At 37.9% G+C, this 24,081-nt stretch overlaps 1 protein-coding gene across 1 annotated transcript; it reads left to right on the forward strand.

Moving 5' to 3' along the window:
- The first annotated feature begins 126 nt into the window (after positions 1-126).
- LOC139958689 (cubilin-like) lies at positions 127-23,013 on the forward strand. Its single transcript, XM_071955959.1, has 17 exons — positions 127-399; positions 5,109-5,223; positions 6,719-6,819; positions 7,783-7,912; positions 8,259-8,627; positions 8,896-8,943; positions 10,731-10,903; positions 12,354-12,543; positions 13,205-13,418; positions 14,763-14,917; positions 15,684-15,731; positions 16,784-17,143; positions 17,455-17,548; positions 18,440-18,708; positions 20,420-20,586; positions 21,538-21,657; positions 22,272-23,013. Exons 1-16 carry the CDS (start codon positions 325-327, stop codon positions 21,643-21,645), a joined length of 2,616 nt encoding a protein of 871 aa, XP_071812060.1. The 5' UTR covers positions 127-324; the 3' UTR covers positions 21,646-21,657; positions 22,272-23,013.
- Positions 23,014-24,081: the final 1,068 nt, after the last annotated feature.

The raw sequence follows: 24,081 nt of genomic DNA on the forward strand, positions 1-24,081 counted from the left end.
TCGATATATATATATAACTCGCCGTCTGCCGGGAACAACTTTGAACCCTGTACTTTGGGATTCCGAAGAAAAAAAACAACTATCATATACAATTGTGTCAGACAAAACGTCAAAACGAAAATAGGAAGAAATGACACCCGAGGGAAAAGCGGGCACGACCTTTGTTACGAACCAACAAACTACCAGACCTGGCAGGCCTACCTTAGAGTGCTGGAGTTTTACTCTGCTGACTAGACTTTTACCAAGCAGACAGAAACGGACTGTCTGCCACACACTGCATTTGACAAAATAGTTCACTTCTCGTCACAACACAGGGACCCAAGGATGTATTCGTTGCTGCAAGCTACCGTTTGGTTATCCCTGTTGGGATTTGGATTCGGGAAACCGTTCACTTCTCAGGTATGATATGAAAAAAATTATTAAATAAATAAACATTTTTCGTTCTTATTTGGGGGGGGGGGGGGGGGTTAAAGAGAGAGATGCTAGAGGACGTCTGGAGCTTTTTGAAAATTACGAAATTTAAATTAGGCAGGTAACTTTCCACCTGTAGGCATGTATATGTAAATCAATTTGCCTTTTAATTTACATTGAAAAGGAATTTTGGTGACATAGTTTAAATAACTAATAACAACTTAACATTCTCAGAAGGAATCTTTTTTAAAAGTGAAAGGTTTGACGGAACATTTCGTCATATAATTTGTCGAGGGATGACCCTGTGTGTTGAAACATTTATTCTAGATAACAATGTATGTCCCAGCGTAAATCGATGAAATATATCAATTCATTAGCTATACATGCAACGTGTAAACGATGACGTCATATACGCAAACTACCTATGATTTAATTTGTGTATTTTACTTTGTTTTTTTAATTAATGATTTATTTTTTATATATATATTTTTTATGCCTTGTCATTTTTTTTCTGTCTCACCTGCTGACTACAACTTGACCTTTTAAGATACGTTTTTTTTTCTTCAAAACAACGGCAGTTATTTTACCACACACGTTTATCACAAGGGTATAGTTTGTTGCGCAGGTTTCCCATGCCTAAAGTCGGTAACTACTATCATACGGTTAGAGTCGTCCAACACGGCAACATACAGAATCGCTGTACTCAAAGCCGAAGCTTAGTTGGTGCAAATCCTTCGATCAGCAACGGCAAACCGTAGTTTCTCAAAAAGGTTGCTTTTCCAAAAATCTTATGGTATGCACTGTTTGTCACATTAGAAAGAAAAACAAAAGAAACCATTTAACAGTTTCAATAAAGTTATCAAAGGGACATTAAAATTGTACGTGGTATATTAATAATTTTGTAAGTTAGTAAATAGTAAATTAGTTAATGTTGATACTGTTATGTAGTTAGCATGTCTTTAAATGTAAAAATATGTTGTGGTTGGTACAGAAATTGTTAACCCCCTAACAATTGTTGATGTCCTGAAGCTTTAGTAAGTACCATTATGTTGACAGGGGTAACGTAAGTTGGCTTAAAATAAAATAAATAATAAATATCTATAATAATATATCTATAACGTAAATAACTGCATTCACGGCAGAATACGTATAACACACGTATTGTTTATGTAATCTGAAGAAAAAAATTATCGCTCGGCTACTCCAAAATGTATATGACATGCCAACTTTACGCATAATGAGTAGAACTCCTGTAACAAATCTTACGCGGTACAGGTAGGACCCTTGTAATGTCATCTGCGAATTAATCAGGTCACACAACCGGAGTCTATGCATGCCAAATTCTTCAATGCCGCCCTTATTTCCTGTCGGGAAACATTTCATACTGTAGTCTTGATTTTCAATACTTAACAATACGACTGGACAATGTTGTATTTTATAATAATATGCCGTACGAAGCCTATACGGACATCGATAGCATATGTCTGTGTGTGGATACCCTTTTAGTTCATATCAGAGAATTGATGGGACAAAAACTTAAAGGAATACTTTTCGTTGCATGTGTTCTCGAAACAGTGATCTCACGACAGACATACCTTCAGTGAATAATCCCGTTTTTTTTGTGCTTTTGTTTGTTAATACATAAATATGTTCCAAACCAATTACTACACAATATCCATACATGTCTTTTGCTGGACTTCAGATGGAGAAATATGCCAGATTCAAGACATTATTGACCACTAACGGAATTTCGATTCTGGTCACCTCACAATCGTGCAAGGGCGGCGGAACCGGGGGGGGCACAGGGGGCACGTGCCCCCCACTTTTCCTCAGGTTAAAAATGTGCCCTTTTTCTACATAAAAATTGAGGTGTCTCAAGTTAGCAAGAGGCTGCAGGGAACCAGAATGAACACTCGGGAAGGGCCGTTTCCGGCCATCTGAGGGGTTTGTAAAACCAACAATTTTCTTGTACGCTCCGCGCCAACCGATGGTGGCGCTCCGCTCAGATAGTCGTGCATACAACTTTGCAAATCCTGGCTACGCCCCTGACTTTTAATGAATTTCTGTGGGTCAAACTCAAAGCTATTTCGAATGGAAAACAATTTGTTAAGATATTAACAAGAAATAAACTCTTAATTCGGAAGATTCCTACATTAGCAACTAGCATGATTTCACCTCATTTTGTATCAAAAGAAAACTTTTTCCTTGTTTCCCAATTTGCACATTGGATATTGCAGTGCTAGTATGCATATTTTCCTTGAGAGTGTTGATGTAGTGATGTGTATACGCAAATAAGATAATACAATAAGAGTTATAAAGGGTACTAAATATAAGGCTGCATCAGTCCAATCGAATTTCTGCAAAGTGCCCTTTGATGTCGGTGCCCCCCCCCCAGATTAAAAGTGCTTCCGCCGCCCTTGCAATCGTGACAACACAATATAGTCATAATCGTACTTTTCCAAATATGTATGCAATGTCCTGGCATCCAGTGTTCTATAGTGTCTTGCAAACCCTTCCCATGCCGTGAACAGAGAACCGATTAAGAAACAAAGAAAGGCGGAGCAGGCCTAATTCACATGTCACAACAGGAATGTTCAGGGTGGTGAGTTGATATGATAATCGAGCTCTGAGTCACCTGTTTGTATCTCAAATAATCGTCCTAGTACTTCCTTATGACTTCCAGACAATACTAAGGCCTATGTCAGTCATTGTGGGAGTATAGAGCGCTGGCGTGTCAATTTATCAACACATCATCATGGGCATGTTATATGTGATTGACCCGTAGCATTATGGCACGCCCTAAACCTGTTGCGGTTAAAATACACACACACACATATATATATATGTATGGCAAGCCATATGGGACAAACACCGCATAATATATCCCCTCGTATTATACGAATATATATATATACGCATGTTAATTATCGAAAGTATATGTGACTGGGTGTGCTGAACTTTCATATGATTTCAGCCTTTTGAGAAGGCTTTAAAATTGTTAATAATTTAATGACTCTCGATAAGGGAAAAACTCCCGAGAAACTGTCATAGTGGGAGTAGAACCCTGCCGCCAGTAATGTTTGTAAATGATGGAGAGATGGGTGACCAATTCTATGACAAACAAGCATATGATGGAAATAGTGATCTTTATAGAAAGCTAGACATCCGCGGTAAGCCGGATATGTAATTGTTATACATCACGTGACGACAGACGTTACGTAATAAATACAATAAAACTACGATCATTGAAAATAAGTCGAGATCTCTTCAATGCATATTCTGGGTTGCTATCGCCAAACCTTGGTTTTGCTTCCTATTCACCTTGTCACTAATGTGTATGTGTTTTTTTGGTTTTAACTGACGGAAATGCATGATCATGCCACCATGCCTTTATTTATATAGCAACCATTGTCACTCGTGTTGTTAGAACCTCGGTATACCTAAGTTAATACTTTATTTAGTATATTTCACTCGTTCGACGGTAAGTTTTAGATCTTAAGTTGGAGACTGTTGAAGAAAAAATAATACTTGGATAATTTTGTCACCTGTATCAAGCTATTGGACCTTTGGTCGATAAAAATGATGTACCTCTGTATTTCATACTTCGAGATGTAGAAAAAGTAGAGTCAGCAATCATATTCTACGGAGGTTGCTTATTTCCACTTAACTCAGTGCTTCTCTGGCCGAGATTAAAGAAACAGGACACTATAGCGGCGATCCTCATAAGTGTGACACCCACTGGGTAGCTTATTATGTTCCGAGGCTTTAGGGATGCCATGTCAAAGGTCACTGGAGAACCATCCATAGGACACAGATTGATATAGTGCCTATATCCACATGTAACGCGACTGATTTTGTTTTCAGCTCAGGGGGCTATCATATTATGTGCCGACGTTTTTACAGGCAAAAACAGGTGACCCAAAACAAGAAACTAACTAAATTTTGGAGTTCAAGGCACGTCACACAAACATGCATGCATTTTAAACGCAGGAAATAAACTTACTGTAGCCATTTACAGTTTGGGAATACCTCAGATCGGACTTAAAATTCCTAGAACATATGTTTGAGGTTAAAAAAAGTTGTATGAACTATTGAGTTATTGGTCTTTGGTTGTACTGGCGGGTGGGTCAAAGAGAGTTATATAGAAGCCAGCGAGCCAAACTGTTTCTTTAATATTAAACCAATGCGTGTAAGGCTTATAATAGGGTAGTTTACCAGACAATAAGTATGTAGATACCACTCATTAAATTATGAAAGAATATCAAACAAATATATCAGTTAAGAGATCATGATGAATAATTACGATATCCTTTTTGGGGTTTGCCAAACAGATAATAACTGTTTTACATTGAGTGGATAAGGCAGTTTCAGTTAAAGGTAGTCAATATAGGCCCCAAATTACAGCTATAATTGCTAGAAGTTTTCAAAAAGTACTTTCCTGGAGGTCTTTACTCTCCAAATTGTTCTGAGACATTTTTAATGAACATACAAGATGGCTGAATGTCCCAGTGAGGAAAATTTCCTCAGTTTAAAAATGTTGACCAAAGGTGACCGTATTTGAATATCTAGCATATTTGGGGCCAATACAACATACCTTTAAAAGTTTGATATAATCAGCTGATTTTTGCTTCAATTTATAGTCCCTTTTATTTATTATAATCTGTCTGTTCTTATTATAATTATTATTATTATTACAGATCGAACATGAGGGTTCTAGAATGAAAAGGCAGATAGAAGGTGTTCCTTCTCTGGCTGACTTTGAGATCAGAAAGGCATCCCTGAATGCAATAGCAGACATCCTGGAGATCAAATGTAAGTATCGGCTATAGCCGAATATTAACTTTCGTCTCCTCCTATGCATGTGACGATAGCTGACTATCTAGTGGTCTCTCTAAAATGCCTGTGTGTACAAAGCAGGCGCGTAGCCAAAGGGAGGCGAAGGGGCGACCGCACCCCAACCCCCTTGAGCATATTTTTGTTGTATGTTTTTATGATATCGCTAGAATTTCAAAATAGAAAATGCTAAGATGCAACTAACAAGGCCTGGGAAGTGCCATATTCAGCGATCTGGGAGGCATAGTTTCGGCCAAAATGTTCTTGTACGCTTCGCGCCAACTTATGGTGGCGCTACGCTTAGATAGTTTGCAGAGTCATATGTACGGCTCTGATAGTGTGCCTACAGGTTCGCCCTTCCCTTGACAAATTAAATAAGAACGTAACAATACAACATATGATGTAGACCTATGATATAGGCCTATGCAACCATATCGAATTTGTTTGCCATGGCTTGGTGACATATCACGCAGTTAGTTTTAATGTTCTCACAGCAAAATGATAAGACCACTCTCTACTGCAAGCCTGAAAAATGTGAACCTTTCAATATGGAGGAGACAGGGGTAGGGGGGGGGGGGAGGCGGAGGCATACGCACCCTGTGAACTTCTCTGCGAACGGGTCTGGTATATCAGGTTTTCGTTCTTGTTTTGTAAGTGTATATCTGATGTTTAGGGTAAAGGAGGCAAAGAGCTGAAATCTACAAAACTATCTGACAGCCTTCGGAGAAGGACCCTATGTACAGAAGTAATCTTACGAAAAGGGAAAATCGATCATGTTGTTGTGCGTGTGTGTGTGTGTGTGTGGGTCAGGGTGTGTGTTACTTTAGCGCTGCATGATGGACATCCAGTTTGACCGTCACGTGGTATAAAGGAGATCAGACGGTGTTATTGAGAACTGGAACCGTGTTAGTTGTCTATATAGAAAAGGGCAGTCGAGACGTCAAAGTTTCGCAATTTTGTAAATAAGATAAAAGACGACTTGTTTGAACTTCGCAGTTGGTATTTTCAGTTCCCTCTAAACCCCAAGACCAAAACCTTCCCCCTTCGCTCCCTCCATATGTACGATATCATCTTAAAGGAATTGAAGACTCGCCCCAAAGCGCGTGCGGCCATCTGAAAAAGTTAACTTTCTGTTGATTGCAAGTGACGTTTTGTTCGTGTCGCTACAAAGTGCAGACAGTAATGAAACGTGATACCTTGTTATCTTTAGCTGGACCTGAGATGTCCATCGCTGTATCGTTTATACACTGTGCTGTGGGTACTGACCGTAGCTGTTATGTACTGACTGTACACTAGTGTCTAATAACCGAAGGTAGCAAGCTGTGTGCGTATTTTCTGGGATCGATGGTGGTGTCTATAACACTTCTGTTACACCTCATTCGAAACTAGGTCAGAATACCGGCATTGGACGTTTCTTTTAGCGCGAGTCTTCACACCCTTTAACCAATTAAGTGTTGTTCCTGTTATCTTTCAGTTTGCAACGACGATCATCTTGCTGGTGTTGTATGTCCCGGCGAGGAGGAATCGGACGATCCAATCTGTGCCTCCTGGTCAGAAGTTTGTAATGGCAGACAGGTATAACTACAAACAAGCACCTAATAGGTTAAACCTACTAACAAATGCTTAGAGACTAGTTCTATAAAAAAATTACTTTTAAAGAACCTCCAAATTTCCGATTATCCCAATATATTTTTATTTACACGCTGCTTTCATGTTATATATGTTTCAAAGGCAATTGTATACTAACAGTATGGGCAGTATGAATATCATGTTAATTACAAATAAAGGCAAAATAAAGTGCTTTTGAGGATGCCAGCTTAATACTTTTTAACATTTCGTGACCATTGTCTACCTTTTCGGTTTCACGAAAGGGAAAACTATGGAGCCACTCTTACCGACCTTGCAAAATTGGGGGGGGGGGGGCGGATTGCAAAGTCGGTAATGACTATAACGCGGATCGCAAAGAAGGGAATTACTATTACGGTTTGCTTCGTCTAAACACGACATTATACAGAAACGTTGTACTCAAAGCCGAAGCCAAAGTGAATTAATCTGGTCACATGATATCAGGAGTCTATGTATGCTAAGTTCTTCAATACCGCCCGCATTTTCTTTCCCCGGTGGGGGGGGGGGTGGAACATTTCATACTGTCTTGTACTTTTGATGGAGCTTATTTGAAGCAATACCGAGATCATCTTTCGGTAAAACCTTGATGATGTATTCACATGAACAGAATCAGTCGAATTTGAACAGAGGTGACAATTTCACGGCGTTGTTGACAAGTCTCGGGGCATGATCTTAAAATAACGTTTATGAATAATGTTTACTCTTGAATAATTGTTCTTGTTGTTGTTGCTGTTGTTGTTGTTGTTGTTTTTCTCCTCGAAACATCTTCCTCCGAACCCTCATTCCATGCTACGGCATGGAAGAAGGGTCAAATTTAAATGAAATAAAACGTGCCCAGATGCTTTAAATTATCAGTCCTATTTTTTGTTATCTCTCTCTATCTCTCTCTCTCGCTCTGTTTTGTGTGCAAAGTTTTGTGGTGCTGACGAGTACGACGAGTGTCTTCAGAAGACTATTGATGACTATGGTGTACCATGGTTTGACTTTTGTCGAGGAGAAGAAAAAGTCGACTACTGTCGCCTTAAAGACTTTCAACCAACTAGTAAGGATATAGTCGAATTTTCTGATTTCAAGTCCTCTCTATCTGCCTTCCGCTGAAATGATTATGTTATAATGGAACACTTGTACTCAAACTGCATATCTATATTCTGACTGGTTGTAAATTTTGTAAATGTTTTTTTTTTAGAGAAAGCGGCGTAGCATGCCTAAAAGTATATTGTCTGTTTAGAGATAATAAAAATAAACGTTATTACGCTTTAACATATATCTTTTCAAAGAATTCTTATCAACTTCTCCTTCTCCTTCTCCCCTCCTCCTCCTTCTCCCCTCCTCCTCATTCTTCTTCTTCTTCTTCTTTTCCTTCTCATTCTCCTACTTCTAATTAATAGGGTGCGGGGCTGATCTTAAATTGAGGAAGGGAGCTAAAGAAGTGAAAATTCTCTCACCAAACTATGACAGTAACTATAACAACAACGCCTTCTGTTTCTGGAGAATAACCGCCCCCGAAGGATCCAATATCAGAATTTCTTTCAAAGATTTCCGCACGGAGAAGAATTACGATTACCTCAACATCGGTAAAGGTTTAGATTATTTAACCACTGATGTCTCCCAGCTCATCCTGAACAAATTTTCAGGAGATGTACCTCCCGAACCGGCTGAATTCCAAACACCTAACAACGAAATATTTATCGCATTCATCTCCGACGCGTACGATAACGAGCAAGGTTTCAAAATCGGGGTGAAGGTTGCTGATGAGGGTAAGTTTGACAAAGGAGATTCTACGTAGTGTGTCATATTCCCTCCCATTCCCCTTCCCCTCCCCTTACCCACAGGCAACACAAATAGTTACATAAGTACAAAACCTGAATGATTCAGACGTCGTCATTATTGAGAGTGGTATATACTGTCTATCAAATTATCGATACAGAGTATGATGGTTTCTATGATTATTCTTCCATCAAATATAAAAATTACGTTCACTTCCATTTACTAACGATATTTTGTATATATTTGTTTCTGTTTCAGATGACACATCGGAAGTATATGAACCTCCAGAGCCAGTAATCAATAAAAGTATGTACTATCCCTTGTTCATTTTAAGACACACATTTTAATAAATTGTGGACCATTAGAAAAACACTGCCAGCTGTCCAGATTATATTTCTATACCACGTCTATTTTTTATTTATTTATTCCTTTTTGGGGGAGATAAAGCCCTTTAAACACATGCGGCTTATAAACAAAAGTGTCTTGCCTACACACAAACAGACCATTAGGTCAGCCTGAGTTTCTCAAATGCAACCCAAAACTCAATCGGAAAACTGGCCTCGATTAAAATATTTGTTAACAATGCATTCACAAACTAATCAAGGGCAAATGGTGTTTTAATGGTCATCCACGGCCGTATGGAAAGCCGTTTTAACATTTAATAAGGAATTTCAGATATCTCGAAATAATTTCAGATATCTCAAATTAAATTACAGATATCTCCAATTTATTTAAGATATCTACAAATAATTGCAGATATCTTAATATCAGTTTCAGATATCTCGAAATACAACGGAATTTCAGATATCTGAAATTGAATTCGAGATATCTCGAATTCAATTTCAGATATCTCGAATTCAATTTCAGATATCTCGAAATACAACGGAATTTCAGATATCTGAAATTGAATTCGAGATATCTCGAATTCAATTTCAGATATCTCGAATTCAATTTCAGATATCTGAAACAGAATTTTAGATATCTTGAATTCAATTTCAGATATCTCGAATTCAATTTCAGATATCTGAAATAGAATTTCAGATATCTCGAATTCAATTTCAGATATCTCGATTTCAATTTCAGATATCTCGAATTCAATTTCAGATATCTCGAATTCAATTTCAGATATCTGAAATAGAATTTCAGATATCTCGAATTAAATTACAGATGTCTGAAATACCCGATTAAATGTTAAAATGGCTTTCCATACGTGCCATTTTAACATTTAATCGGGAAATTCTGCATATGCATTACAGATATCTTGAATTCAATTGCAGATATCTCGAATTAGATTTGCAGATATCTTGAATTTAATTTCAGATATCTCGAATTCAATTTCAGATATCTCGAATTCAATTTCAGATATCTGAAATAGAATTTTAAATATCTCGAATTCAATTTCGAATATCTCGAATTCAATTTCAGATATCTCGAATTCAATTTCAGATATCTGAATTAGAATTTCAGATATCTCGAAATCTATTTTAGATATCTCGAATTCAATTTCAGATATCTGAAATAAAATTTCAGATATCTCGAATTAGATTTAAGATATCTCGAATTTAATTTTAGATATCTGGAATAGAATTTTAGATATCTAAAATAAGAAACAATTTAAGATATCTGAAATTCCCGAATACATGTTAAAATGGCTTTCCATACGGCCGCACTGCTGTTCACATGAATCTTTAAAAGGAACATGATTTTTTTTTAATTGAGTATGAAACTTTATGATGATAAACAATAAGGTTAAGGCCAGCACCTTCATGAAATTAGCCTTAAAGGAGCACTCCATAGATAGAGCATATTTTAAAGGTAAATCTGTTGCAAACCGGAACATACAGCCTACGTCACCAGCTCACGTATACTTCATGTTTTACTCGGACTTAAACATATCTGCCTGCAGTCACCTTTAAAGGAGATATAAGGATATATATTATATATATAAAATATATATATATATATATATATATGTATGTATATATACATATATATATATATATATATATTACGTAATTTATCATGTCATGTATGAGAGAACGCTTAATCAAAATTCGAGTACGCGTTTCTGTTCGTTCGTGTAACCCCTGCAGCTTGCGGAGAGCCAGAAGTGATGGAACTGGATGAGGGGTCAAAGGTTGTTATAACATCTCCAAACTTCCCTGACACTTACAGCCCAAACTCACAGTGTGACTGGCAGTTTAAAGGAGCACCCGGTAGACGTGTTGGTATAAAGGTCGTGCGCCTGGACACCGAGAACAAAGCGGTAAGTTGTATGTACTCGGTGAAACGTTGGAGGTATACAGGAGTACTCCGAGTACGCCGTTCCACAATTGGAAAGCGACATATTTGTTGTTGCATAATCACGTGTGCGAATTCTTCCAGTCGAGGAATGCGTGACTTCACTAACTATGGGGCACAGCAATTTGATCATTTCCTAATAAAGGACAAACGTGTTTGTATATATGTGCCGCACAACCTACGAAAGACATGTTCATGATACGGGTGTACGAATATAACATGGTCACATTTTCGCACGTAAACTGTTTTTTAGTCAAGCGATAGTGGACCAGACACTGACCTGTACAATGTTATCCGAAGAACTCCTCTATAACCGGTACTTACACCGTACCAATCGTGTAACATTTCTCAATTTTTTTTTTAACCATGCTAGTCAGTTGTGACATTATCTTCTAGTTCAAATGTAAAGCCCATGGGTCCATCTTGGATCCCGCCACCCATCCATTCCTACCCCCTCCCCTTTCAAAATAATGGTCTCACTTCAACAAGCGTTTTACTACCATTGAACCGTAAGTACTTCTCCTCACCGAAATAATTAAATATCTAGCTTCAAACACTCCTCAATGCCTGGAACTAATTTGCAGATACAGAAACATCAGGAAAGAACTTTAAAAAACCTAACAAGTTTTAACATGCTTAAATTTTGGCCCCATACTGGTGACCTTTGTACCTAAAGTGTGAAACTTTTCTGGCTGCTGAGAACTGATTGGAGGAAACCGTTTACTCGCTCTTTAACCATGTAAAATGCGTACGGTAATTTTTTTTTTTTAAATAAAAAATTATAAGGGCGTATTACTTTGATTAAGTATATTGACTCCAAAGGAGACTAAATATGATACCATAGCATGATTTGTTTTTCTCTGAAGGGAAAAAAAGTTATTATGTCAAAACCTTTCAAATTGAACAGTCGCGTTTTTAGTGCTCACTTCGCCGTTATCTCTCATATTTCACTATGTCAAATATGTAGAAACACTCTAAAAAAAAAGAGTTGGGCAATTTTTTGGGGCCCAATTTTGGCCCAATTACCGTAACTGGTTAATGAATTTACTCATAGTTGGGCATATAAGTTAACCAATTCATATAGTCACTATGAAATGAACCTACTGCCCTGTTGGGCAATTTTTTATCATTTGTTGGCGAAATGTCGAATACGCATATTAAATGTTTAATGGATATCCTTTACTCCCTAATTGGGTAACATTTGGAACTTTATTGATAGCTATTTCGACATCATGTAAGCATTTTCTCTCCGACCTTTATATCTTGGGCATAATGGATAGTTTATCAATAGGTTCATTATCTCTGTCTTTTTACACCGTTGTTTCGTTGCAAAAGTTTGTTTTACTTACCCCTTCCAAACAAGATCTTTTACATGATAGTTCGAAATGATTCAGTCAATTGTTTTGATTCCGTAGGATGTAGTGACTGTTGGACATGGTGAATCTGTCGGTAGTCGTGACAACATCGTTGCCCGTTTGGAAGGCAATGACATCCCAAGGAAGCCCGTCGTAGTTGACAGCGAAGACGTCTGGATTCGTTTCACCACAGATACAGCTATGGAGCGAACAGGGTTTAAATTTGAAGTCAGTGAAATACCAGCAGTAGGTAAGACGCTGAGGGTTGTTGTCAGTCAATGACGGGGGTATAGGGGTTTGGAGGTGGGGTGGGGTAGGGGAACGCGAGCGATAAGTATTGAATAAGTTCTTCATCATTTCATATCACTTCTTCTACATGCAAACATAACCAATTTCTATAGAACGGAGCTCACTCGTCGATTTACTTCATAGCGTACCTCATAGAGCAGGGTTGTCCAACCTTTTGCAGAGGAGGGCCGCATGGAATGATTATGATGAAGGAGGGGGCCGCATGAACCCTACGCTCGATTTTTCGATTTTCGCCCGAAGCCCAAGGCAACAAGATATGAGCACTGCGCGCGGAGCGCACTGATTTATTTTCCTTCCTGATAAAACATGAATAAAGTCCAGCCGCCCCCCCCCCCTCCGCTGAGAGAGTGTCACACAAACTGACCTGTATGCAGTTTTTTGGACCCAGAAGGTTCGAATGATTGATTATATAGCTTAAAATTGTTATCAATAAATCTGCTCACTAACATTTCGCACCGTAGAGCATCTCTGGCGGGCCGGACGCAACCATGCGGCGGGCCGGACTGTGGCCCGCGGGCCGTAGGTTGGACAACCCTGTCATAGAGTAACGTTCGTTTCGTTATCAAACGTATCTGCCGCTACTTTCTTTTTTTGGCCTGTAGGTTGTGGAGGAGACTTTAAGGTGCCAGAAGATGGGTCCATCGTTATTGCCTCACCGAACTTTCCGGACCTAGCCTATCGAGTTAACCAGAACTGTGAGTGGCGGTTTCAGTCGGCTCCTGGTCGCAAGCTGACGATGCAGTTCCTTGAATTCAAGACGCAGAGATACGCAGATGTCGTCAGTGCTGGGTTCGGTGATGAACCTGCCTTTGATTGGTCAGTTTTCAAATGTTATGGTCAAATTCTGTCTGCGAATCGAAGGTTATGTACTAATAGCTCTAAAACGTGACATATTTTATAATCCAGCTCAGCAAAACACGTGCCAATTGTAAAAGGATGGGAAGGAGGGGGTGGAGGGTGGAGGGGTGGAGGGAGGGGGTCGGGCCATTGGGTCGTTGAAGCCAACTTCATGATGTCTGGGTCCACCCTAAGAGTCTAAACTAAAATTTAAGAAGTGAAAACGGTGAAATCTAAGACATACTTTGTATATAAATTAGGACATATATGATTATGCCTGCATGCAAACTTGTGCTAATAACTACTTCTGTTTTCTGTTGTGGAGTGGCAATAATGAGGGAGCAGGGGGGGGGGCGGGAGTACACCCCAACATACCCCTCTACGTCCGCGTCTACCAAGTGGTTTAGACAATACATTGGGGTAGAATATTTCCTCATTGCAGCCTTCGTTTTCCTAGCCACTTCTTCCTAAAAATTCACATCTCAGTTAGACAATTTTTATTGCAATACTAAAAAAAAAAAAGTTTTCCTTACGAAAATACTTTGACGTCGACTGACAGCCCCTGTTATTTGTGCAACTTGCAGATTGTCCGCATGCCTCTTTTCTACGAGAGAGCCGTGTCGTCTCCACATTGTAACCTATCACAACTCGGAGATGTTTGGACAAAGTGCAGCGCACAATAATCACAGATATTCTTCGCGCTCAGAAAGAATTTAATTCATCCAACATTCCAGCATGCCGCTTTGAAAGAACGAGTGACAGATGGCTATGCCGATTTGTCCATTTATAAATGCACATATGACGAGTTCTCTGCCAATCAGAACAGTTAAACACTGACACGTGACAGAGTTCCCGGGGGGCTATGAGATTACAAATAAACCGCCAGATGGCAATTTTCATTTTGTGGCATCATGTCGACTTTTTTTTATGCCAAATCAGAACCCTACCGTCTAAAATGAGCCAATGAGATCACGAGGAAAACTCTCATTTGTAAGAAAATTGTCAAATGTCGATTTTCTCGTACACAAAGATAAAGTGACGGTCTTGTCCGAAGGAGAGTAGGATATAAAACTGGACATGCATGCCAATCCCAAATCGGCATAGTTGTTATGTCGATTACAGGACGTATGGCACGTTAAAGGTGCAGCACCTTTGTCCCTTATACCGTATATAGTTTCGGCAATTCGACGAATTGGCTAATGTGCACTGCATCCATCCAGAAACTATATTTGGGTTGAAATGTAAAAAAGACAAGGTAACCATTTAATTTTTTTGTATTCTTTATATGTTTCGCATTTTGGTTGTTTTTTTTTTCTTACTCAGGAGCAATTATGTTATAACTGAGCACAGTGGTGATGCACTGCCTGACCCTCCAGCGTTTGACTCTAGGAAACCATCTGCTTGGTTGTCATTCCGATCGGACTCTTTCATCGTGGATAGAGGTTTCAAGGTACTAGTCGGAGATACAAGTATCTATGGTACGTGCAAGTAGGTTCGATTGTAAGTGGGTTCTGTGGTATATGTTATCAACGCACTTTAGAGTGCTCAGTAAGCTGCTGCCACAACACATTATCCCTCTGACTTTCGCTCATTTTTCTTGATGTTTTTTACGTCTATGCTTTTCCAAGTTCTGCTTCATTGAGATATTCAACAACAACAAAATCATCGTTACACGTATTACTTTGTCTGTTTAAAAGCTTGGTCAGTCATTTTAGAAGTCATTGATGTGTACCACCATAGGCGTAGGAGGCGGGGTGGGGCTGGAGGGGATGCAGCTACCAACCAAATATTTTTGTGAAAATTCGGGCAATATACTGAGAATTTTTCGGGCACCCACTAAAAGAAAACTAATTTGCAATGTGTTTTCCCAATGGTTAAACCTGTATCAATTTTATCAATATTATTGTAACGACTTCCCCAATAATGATAACCAATGTGGAACGGTAATAACACGGGAAAATGATTGTATGCTATTGGCATGCGATGCAATAACCGATATATGCCTCTATGATATGCACATAAAGATGTTGAACGCGCGCGGAGCGCGAAAAATGTTGGTTATATTTTCGGGCAATTAGTTACAGCCCCCCCCCCCCCCCCAATCATATTAGGCTCCTACGCCTATGTGTACCACAGTACAACATATTATGCACACGTTAACATTCCTGCATGAAGTCTATAGTATATACAAGCTGTCTGAAGTTTACGATACTTAACTGTTATTTCTTTATTTATTTCTATCAGCGAGTGGAACGAAAGCAACGAAAGGAGAAGTTCATGAATTAAACTCAGGTAATCCTACATAGTCTACGTCATCACTAACTTTGAATACTCTGGGCTTTCTGATCAGGCCCTTCCCTTGTCTAGTTGTCAGTGACACCTTGCAATCTATACTTCAACACTAAATGTGAATATTCTGTGATTTCTTATCAGGCCCATTTCTTGTCCAGTTGTCAGGGACATCCTTCAGTCTATACTTCATCACTAAATTTGAATATTCTGGGCATTCTAATTACGTCAATCCCTTGTCCAGTTGTCGTTGACATCCTAATATCTAAAGTCTACTATAGGGCCTTCCTAAAATCGCTTTCGATTTGAGATATTTTTTATTTGTACAAGGGTCATTTCTTTTCTTTTCTAAACTATAGTCACTTTTCCGTCCGCTCTTAACGTCTTTTCCCCCATGATCATGAATGTTCATACTTATATATAGGCATATATGACTATGTGTGTATATATATGTATATATGTATATATATATATATATATATATATATATATATATATATATATATATACATATATATACTTTATATTAATGCAATGGAGGTATATAAATGAAAATCGTAATGAGTTGGAAAATCAAGAACAGTGAAAAAACTTTCAGCCTCCACCGGGATTCGAACCACGGGCCTCCCGCATTAACATAAAGTCTGTTCAAAGTATCTCTTTCGAGATCCGGCTTTAGGAATCACAAATGATTTTCGAGTTGGATAGCATCATGTTTGATCTCTAGAGTAGGGCAAAATATGTCACCAAAAACAGAACTAGTATTGTTCGATATAGGTGACAAACGCCTACAGTGGAATTACGATCTTCCTTACTGGTTTCGAACCTCTGGACATACAATCAGCGTCCATAGCCTAGTGGTTAGGGTGTCCGCGTACAGAGCGGGAGGCCCGTGGTTCGAATCCCGGTGGAGGCTGAAAGTTTTTTCACTGTTCTTGATTTTCCAACTCATTACGATTTTCATTTATATATATATATATATATGCATATGTGTGTGTACATATATATATATATATATATATATATATACACACGTATGTGTCTCTATTCTGTAGACTGCGGTGAGGAGTTCAGTCGCGAAGATGCCGTTAGCGAGATAGTAATCAGTTCACCGGAAGTAAGGGGATACTACACCAACCTGTTGGATTGTATTTGGGTCGTCAACATTCCATTCGGTGGCCATGTCAAAGTTCAATGGGATTCGTTTTATACCGAGCCAAACCGAGACTTCTTCACGTTGGGCAACGGTTCCGATCCCAACCTGGAGAGCAGTGTCGTCATCGACAAATTCAGTGGCTTGAGACCCCACCGGGAACTCGACGATACCTTCCAAAGTCTCTGGATTAGGTTCCAAACTGATCTAAAGAACACTTACAGAGGTTGGCAACTACGGATACTCCCTATGCCATATACAGGTAAGTTTTCATGGAATTTGTAATTATATGACAGATTTGTCGTGGTTTTTAATTGTGACACGCCTTTATGACAGCTTATGGTCTTACAAACCCTAAGTTCAGACAACGAATATATCGACACATCGACACATCGACATATCGATATATCGAAATATATCGATATATCGACATTGCAAAATGTACTGATGAGTTGCTTCTTGAGGGTATTACTACTTGATTCCAAAATATAACTGATCACGTGTTGTTCCCTGCTGAAAACGAAACATGGCGACAATTACAACTACACTGTATACCTTCTCTCAATTCTCCAGCATGCGGCGGACTCCTTAATGTACCAGAGGGCGGTTCTCTGGCAATAGCATCACCAGGGTACCCTAATGATTACCCAAACTCTATAGTTTGCAGGTATGTAACTGTTGTCGTTAATTGATTGGGCGGATTTTGTTAATTGTATCAGGGCGTCTACAGTTTAACATGAAGCTCGATATTCATATTACATTTGTCCTGTTTACAGTTGCCTATACAATATCATAATAATAAGAAATACCATATATTAAAGTGCTGTTATCATGAAATAAAACATGCTCAAGAGCACTGTACAAAAGAACCAATACTTGGAATATAAAATTACCAAATTTAAGAAAACCTAAAAGTAATAACAACAGCAATAAAAATAAAAAAATGATATAAAACAGGGTTATAAACCACAATAAGGAACATAAAAAACATAAAAATATAAATATACATAAAAAATGGGCAAGGTAATGTAAATAAAACAACGAATAAGAGTAACGCCCATACTCAAGCCTAAAAGGATCAGTTTTCAAATGCTTCTTAAAAGTGTCAATAGATCTGACATTTCTCAAGTGACGAGGAAAAGAATTCCAGAATATGTCGTTTGGAGTCTTGACAGTACTTGACCAACATGTAATGTACGTAAAAGTTACAATGAATGAGTCCAAAATTCCGCTTCAAACACTACACAGTAGCAGTCAAATCCAGTTGATCGAGAAATTGCTCAATTGCAACCTAGTTTTGGGGAAAAACAGAAAGAGCCGGGGGGGGGGGGATATAACTAGATTCGTAATTATTTAAAATTACTCCAGAATTCAAGTACCTTGTCAAACTAACCATTTTTGAGATACCAGAAGTTACGCAGCAGAGGTATAATTTGTTATAAGTTTATCTGTTAAATTTCCCTTACCTTAAAGATTTAATTATTAAGGCCTACTACATTTTTGTCCCCTTTTGTAATACCATGAGTTTTTTTTTTCTCTTTGTATTTTCTTGTGACAGATACACGATCCAGTCGACTTCTGGAACCAGACTGGCCTTCACTATTACCCAGTTCGATACCTCATACCAGGATTATCTTACCGTGGGTGAGGGTTGTTCTCCCGAAGATGGAGGCGATATCATTCTTGATAAGCAAGCTGTCACCAGACCCATCAACTATCAGTTCATCCCTCGTACTGCGGCAGTCTGGATGAAGTTTTCAACTGACGATTATCGTACTCGTCCGGGTTGGATGATTAATCTCGCTGACACAGGCGATTCCATCGAAGGTAAATCTGTCAGAGTTTTTTTTTTTTTTTTTTTTTTTTTTGGGGGGGGGCTTTTGGCTTTTGGCGATACAGATTGTGGTATTATTTGAAAGACTGGAGTCTGAAACGGAGACACGAAGGAAAAGTTGTAAAAATAGCGAGAACTTGTATCATTAAAACTCTAACTTTTAGCGGTACATAAAAGTGTATATACGGGGCTTATAGTATAGTAAACAAACAAACAGGACCGTATATATGAGAAGGGCTTGAGGGGGGGGGGGGGGAACACAAGACTATGTAGGGACAAGACTAAAATTACAATTATATAAGTTACGGTGAAAGCAGCATAGTGAAAATACTATACAAAGTAACTAGTCAGTAATATTCATAAAATATACGGACGGTACCAAAGTAACGTGTGCAAAAGTGAATTTTACATTATAATAAAAAAAAGATAAAAAAAAAGACATCAACCCCAAAGTACAAAAGACAAAAACGAAATTAAGGTATTTGTGTCTACATGCTATAGAAACAAATATAAGTGTGTTATCAATTCTCACAGAAAAACATGTTGTGATGATTGACAATAATATGTAACAAATACATATCAATGCTTCAAAAATGACATCACTTTATATGTCAAGGATAATATTCGAACAACTATGTTGTATTTTGTTTTGAACATAAAAGTGTTTACTGACGGTTTACAGTATAGTTTTGAGAGAGAACAGAAAAAGACAAGTTTGCAAAATATGTTTCACATTTGGAATGGTGAAGGGTTTGCGGGAATTGCGTATAGGAAGAATGCATCAATGTTGGCATACCCAAGACTCAAAGAGAGAGAGAGTTCATTCAAGTAGCTGAAGGGGTGTAGATTCTTGGTTCAAAATGAGCAGCACACATTGTTTATAGTTGAATCGGCAGGTGGACTACAGCCCGGTATTCATAAGTTTTAGCTTGGTTACCCCTTTGGTGTCAATTTTAGTGTCACTGCTTTGGTGTCAATGGTTAGTGACCCCAATTGCCACCTTCGTCAATCTTCAAGACCTTCCAATGACGGGTGTCGTGGCCTCCTGAGGAAGGGGTGTCCACGGATGATGTATCCCCACCCATTTGAGAAATATGTACATGATTAAGGATATTTATAGTTGCAAAATGATTGATTATATTTGATAAATTTTATGTTCAAGTTTTTTCAACTTAAATTCTCTTTTCTTTGCAACCCGCCAAGATATTTTGGTGACCCTTAAAAATGTCGCGAAGCCCGCTTTGAATACTTGTATATCAGTATATGTATTCGCGTTGACGTCAGAATATATCAATATCAGTATTTGCATTCGCGTTGACGTCAGAATACACCAATATCAGTATTCGCGTTGACGTCAGAATATACCAATATCAGTATTTGTATTCGCGTTGACGTCAGAATATACCAATATCAATATTTGTATTCACGTTGACGTCAGAATACACTAATATCAGTATTCGCGTTGACGTCAGAATATACCAATATCAGTATTTGTATTCGCGTTGACGTCAGAATATATATACCAATATCAATATTTGTATTCGCGTTGACGTCAGAATATATCAATATCAGTATTTGTATTCGTGTTGAAGTCAGAATATACCAAGATCAGTATTTGTATTTGACTTTAAGTCCTACTTAACCAAAGAACAACGAACTGTAATTTGCGATAATTGGAAATCTGGGTTATTATTACTTAAACAGGTCAGAGAGGATTTGGGTCCTGTGAGGAATATACTAGTGATCCCACAACTCAGCCTCCCCCTGAACCAACTGAGGCTGTTGAAGTGATAGAGGAGGAGAGTGAACCAGAGGTGGTTGACAAGGATGAAGAGGAAACTGTAGAATTTCCCGATTGGTATGACGAATTGGTAAGAATTAACTTAATTTTTGTTTCGGGTAAATTTGGGGGAAAAAATGAAGCTATTTCGGTAAATTTCCGTATAGTGCTTTACTCTTTGGCTCCACTGTTTTGATATATATAAATATTTATATATATACTATTCATTAAGATGCATAGATCAACAGAGGTACTTTAATGTTGGAATGTCTGAAATTTTATAATTGAAATCTATATGAGCCCATTTTGCCCATTTACTTATTACTATGTTCATTTTCTGTAATGGAGGTGGGCTTTGTAAATGAAAGAATATAAATTAGTACGGTCAGTAACGTTACCAAAAAAATGACATTGGTTTTAATGTCAATTACATGTTGATATTCTACCTTGACAATATCATACGAACAGCAGAAATGTTAACCCTAGTTGCGCAATGCCCCAAAAAAGTGGCCCAAAATTATAAAATGACAGCGGCAGGCACTATGTGTAAATTTTATGTATCCCTTAAACGGATTAAGGGTTTTCTCGAATTTATTTTGAGGGATTTTTTTCATCACAATGATCTCCATAACATGTTTAAAAAGTAAATGGGTCTGACGTTTCGATCCTAGCAGGATCTTCGTCAGAAGCTGAATAACATATAAGCTAAGGTATAATAGCCGTCTCCATTAAATGGCGGACATTACAACTGATGTGGTGCGGTGAATACATGCAAAGCACTCAGGTATAATGCTGAATATCAATGTGTATTTTTTATGAAACAGTTGGGATTTCAGATCACTTAAGATCGTAAGCCCGTGTATCTAAACAAAAATCGGCAGCCTGGTAGATTCATGATCATTACTTTGAAGTATACAGTTCTGTTAATAGTATGTATTGTATGTGCATTATTATCAATGCCGTCAAACTTTAGTAAATTAAGAAGGATCCTCGTATCAAAGTGTGAAGTCACGTGATCGGACATGACATTCCTTTTTATCAGGAGGACGAGGAAGAGGAGGCCAGGAGTAGCACCATGACGCCAATGGAATCAACCGATGCACCATTAATCTTCGAGCCAGAAGAAGGGTCAGGCTCAGTAGTCCAATAGGCCAGTTAATAGGTAAAGTGAATAGCTCATTTCCAATGCCCTGGCTTTGCCCCTGGAGGGCAGATTAATATAAGGGGTGACCATATATTTGTACAGGAAATCAGGGGATATGGTATTGATATCCCTCCCCGCACCCTGTATGTTGACATTAACAAAATCTATACCTACACCGAATATTGAAAGGTATAGGTGGCTTTTTGACGGCCCCTCAGTTCTTTGGTGATCCTTGTTTTAAGGATCATGATGGTCAAATGCTCAAGGTTAGAGCAGCACATTCAATTAAATTTGTCCAAGATAAGAATAATCATAATATGCTTACAACAACAACAAAAACGTGAATGTCACTGGGTGTTTTATTATTCATTACTAAGGGCAACATGATGCTTTACATGTGAAATTACAGCCTATTAAAGTTATTCAATGATCTTGGTTGCCTTTAAATGTTATTTTGTAAGCCATGTTTTACGTTTATTCTTTGGCTGACAATGGTTGTAGAAAACAAAACCACAGATTATGTTCAACTTAAGCGTTCTCTTTACGAATGATGAGATCCGTATGATGGTAGGTCAATTATTATAAGGACCTTCAATTATTACTAATTGATCTTTCATTGTCTTTCTTTACAGAGATTTCGCTATTTTTACATATGGATTTATTCTAAGCTCTTCATTATTATTTTGTCCACGTGATTGCCAACCCGGAAATGGTCAACAATTTGAAAGCAGCCCGCTACGGTTTCGTCAAGTCAGCTAAAATACATTACTTTCGCTGCTGATGTACTATATAAAAGGAACCCACAACTAATTGATAACCATTTATGTTTTATTCGACGGGTATGTTAATCGCATGTGCTGTTTACAAAGCATAACAAGAATCATTTTATATAAACTCATATGACCTCCCGTCTCCCCTGAACAACCTAAATTAGGATCACGTTAAGAGATTCAGTGAGGGAAAAGTTTATGTTAGTATAGGCCTATATGTCTTCTGATTTGTATTGCTTAGATTTGTGGTAAAATTGTCAAAAGTACGTATTAATGGGAACGTAAATTTCCAGTAACTTGCATGGTTCAATAAATGAGGCATCATTCTATGGGGCAATTTATCACTTGTCTTCAACAGTTCAATGTAGTTGAAACGAATACATTAATGGTGAACCGATACTGTTTCCGTTATAAGACGTGAATGATAGCTAGACACGCAATGTCAACTGTAAAATTAACGACATAACCACGTGTTTATCCAATTTTCTAAATGATGGCGTTATTTAGTAGCTCTTCAAACTTGTTCTCTTAAAGTAAATGAATCGTTCAGGTTTTAAGATTACTCTGCGTTAACAATGCACCAATAAAACTACGCTTAACAGTACCTCTTGTAATGTGTCATCTATCTATTTGTCTGTCTGTCTATCTATATATCTGTCTGTAAGTCTATATCTATGTATATATATATATATATAATGTATATATATATATATATATATATATATAATGTATATATATATATATATAATGTATATATATATATATATAATGTATATATATATATATATATATATATATATATGTATATATATATATATATATATATATATATATATATATATATATGTGCGTGTATGTGTGTGTGTGTGTGCGTATACAAATAAAGGATAAAAGACCCCTGTTGATTGATTCTGATTTAGCTTGTTCACACGTGGCTTTATCTATTAAATGCACCATATGTCTTATCTTGATTTAATATTTTGAAACATAAAGTGTTACCATGGTTACAAGTATCAATAAGCATCACGTGCACACATTGACTGTATTGTATCAAAGTTAGATATATCTAAATCAAGTAACATCATGCACAATTCTCTACAGACTGATTTAATTTGACATTTCACATCGAAAACCTTTCAAACTTGTACGATCCAAATGTTTAACTTGTATGTATTCATGAACGACAGGCCTACATTATGTCCAGTTGAAAATCTCTCGAAGCTACTCGAAAAACAAAGGCGAGCCCATATATAGATATTGCGACATAAAATGAGAATTAAGCAATGATCTCAGCAGTGCTTATATGCACATATGAACAGTTCACTCATTCAGGCGCGGCGGAACGGAAAAATTATTGAGGGGGCTAATGTGTGGAGACTATCTAAGCGGAGCGCCACCATCGGTTGGCGCGGAGCGTACAAGAAAATTTTGGTTTTTTCAAACCCCCAGATGGCCGGAAACGGCACTTTCCGAGTGTTTTATGCTGCGAATACCTAGCCCTAAAACATGGGTCTCAAGCCTGCAATTTCTCAGATTGCACGTAAAAGTCTGTAAAAACATTGTAATTTGTATATTCGATGGTTTTTTAAGAGAGTAGCTATTACTCGTAGTGTACTCGCAAAGATGTTTTTGAGTGTAGTAAGGGCAGTGGCGGAGCTAGAGTATTGGTCAG

This window comes from Apostichopus japonicus, chromosome 18, assembly GCF_037975245.1.
Source record: "Apostichopus japonicus isolate 1M-3 chromosome 18, ASM3797524v1, whole genome shotgun sequence".
Classification (NCBI taxonomy): Eukaryota; Metazoa; Echinodermata; class Holothuroidea; order Aspidochirotida; family Stichopodidae; genus Apostichopus; species Apostichopus japonicus.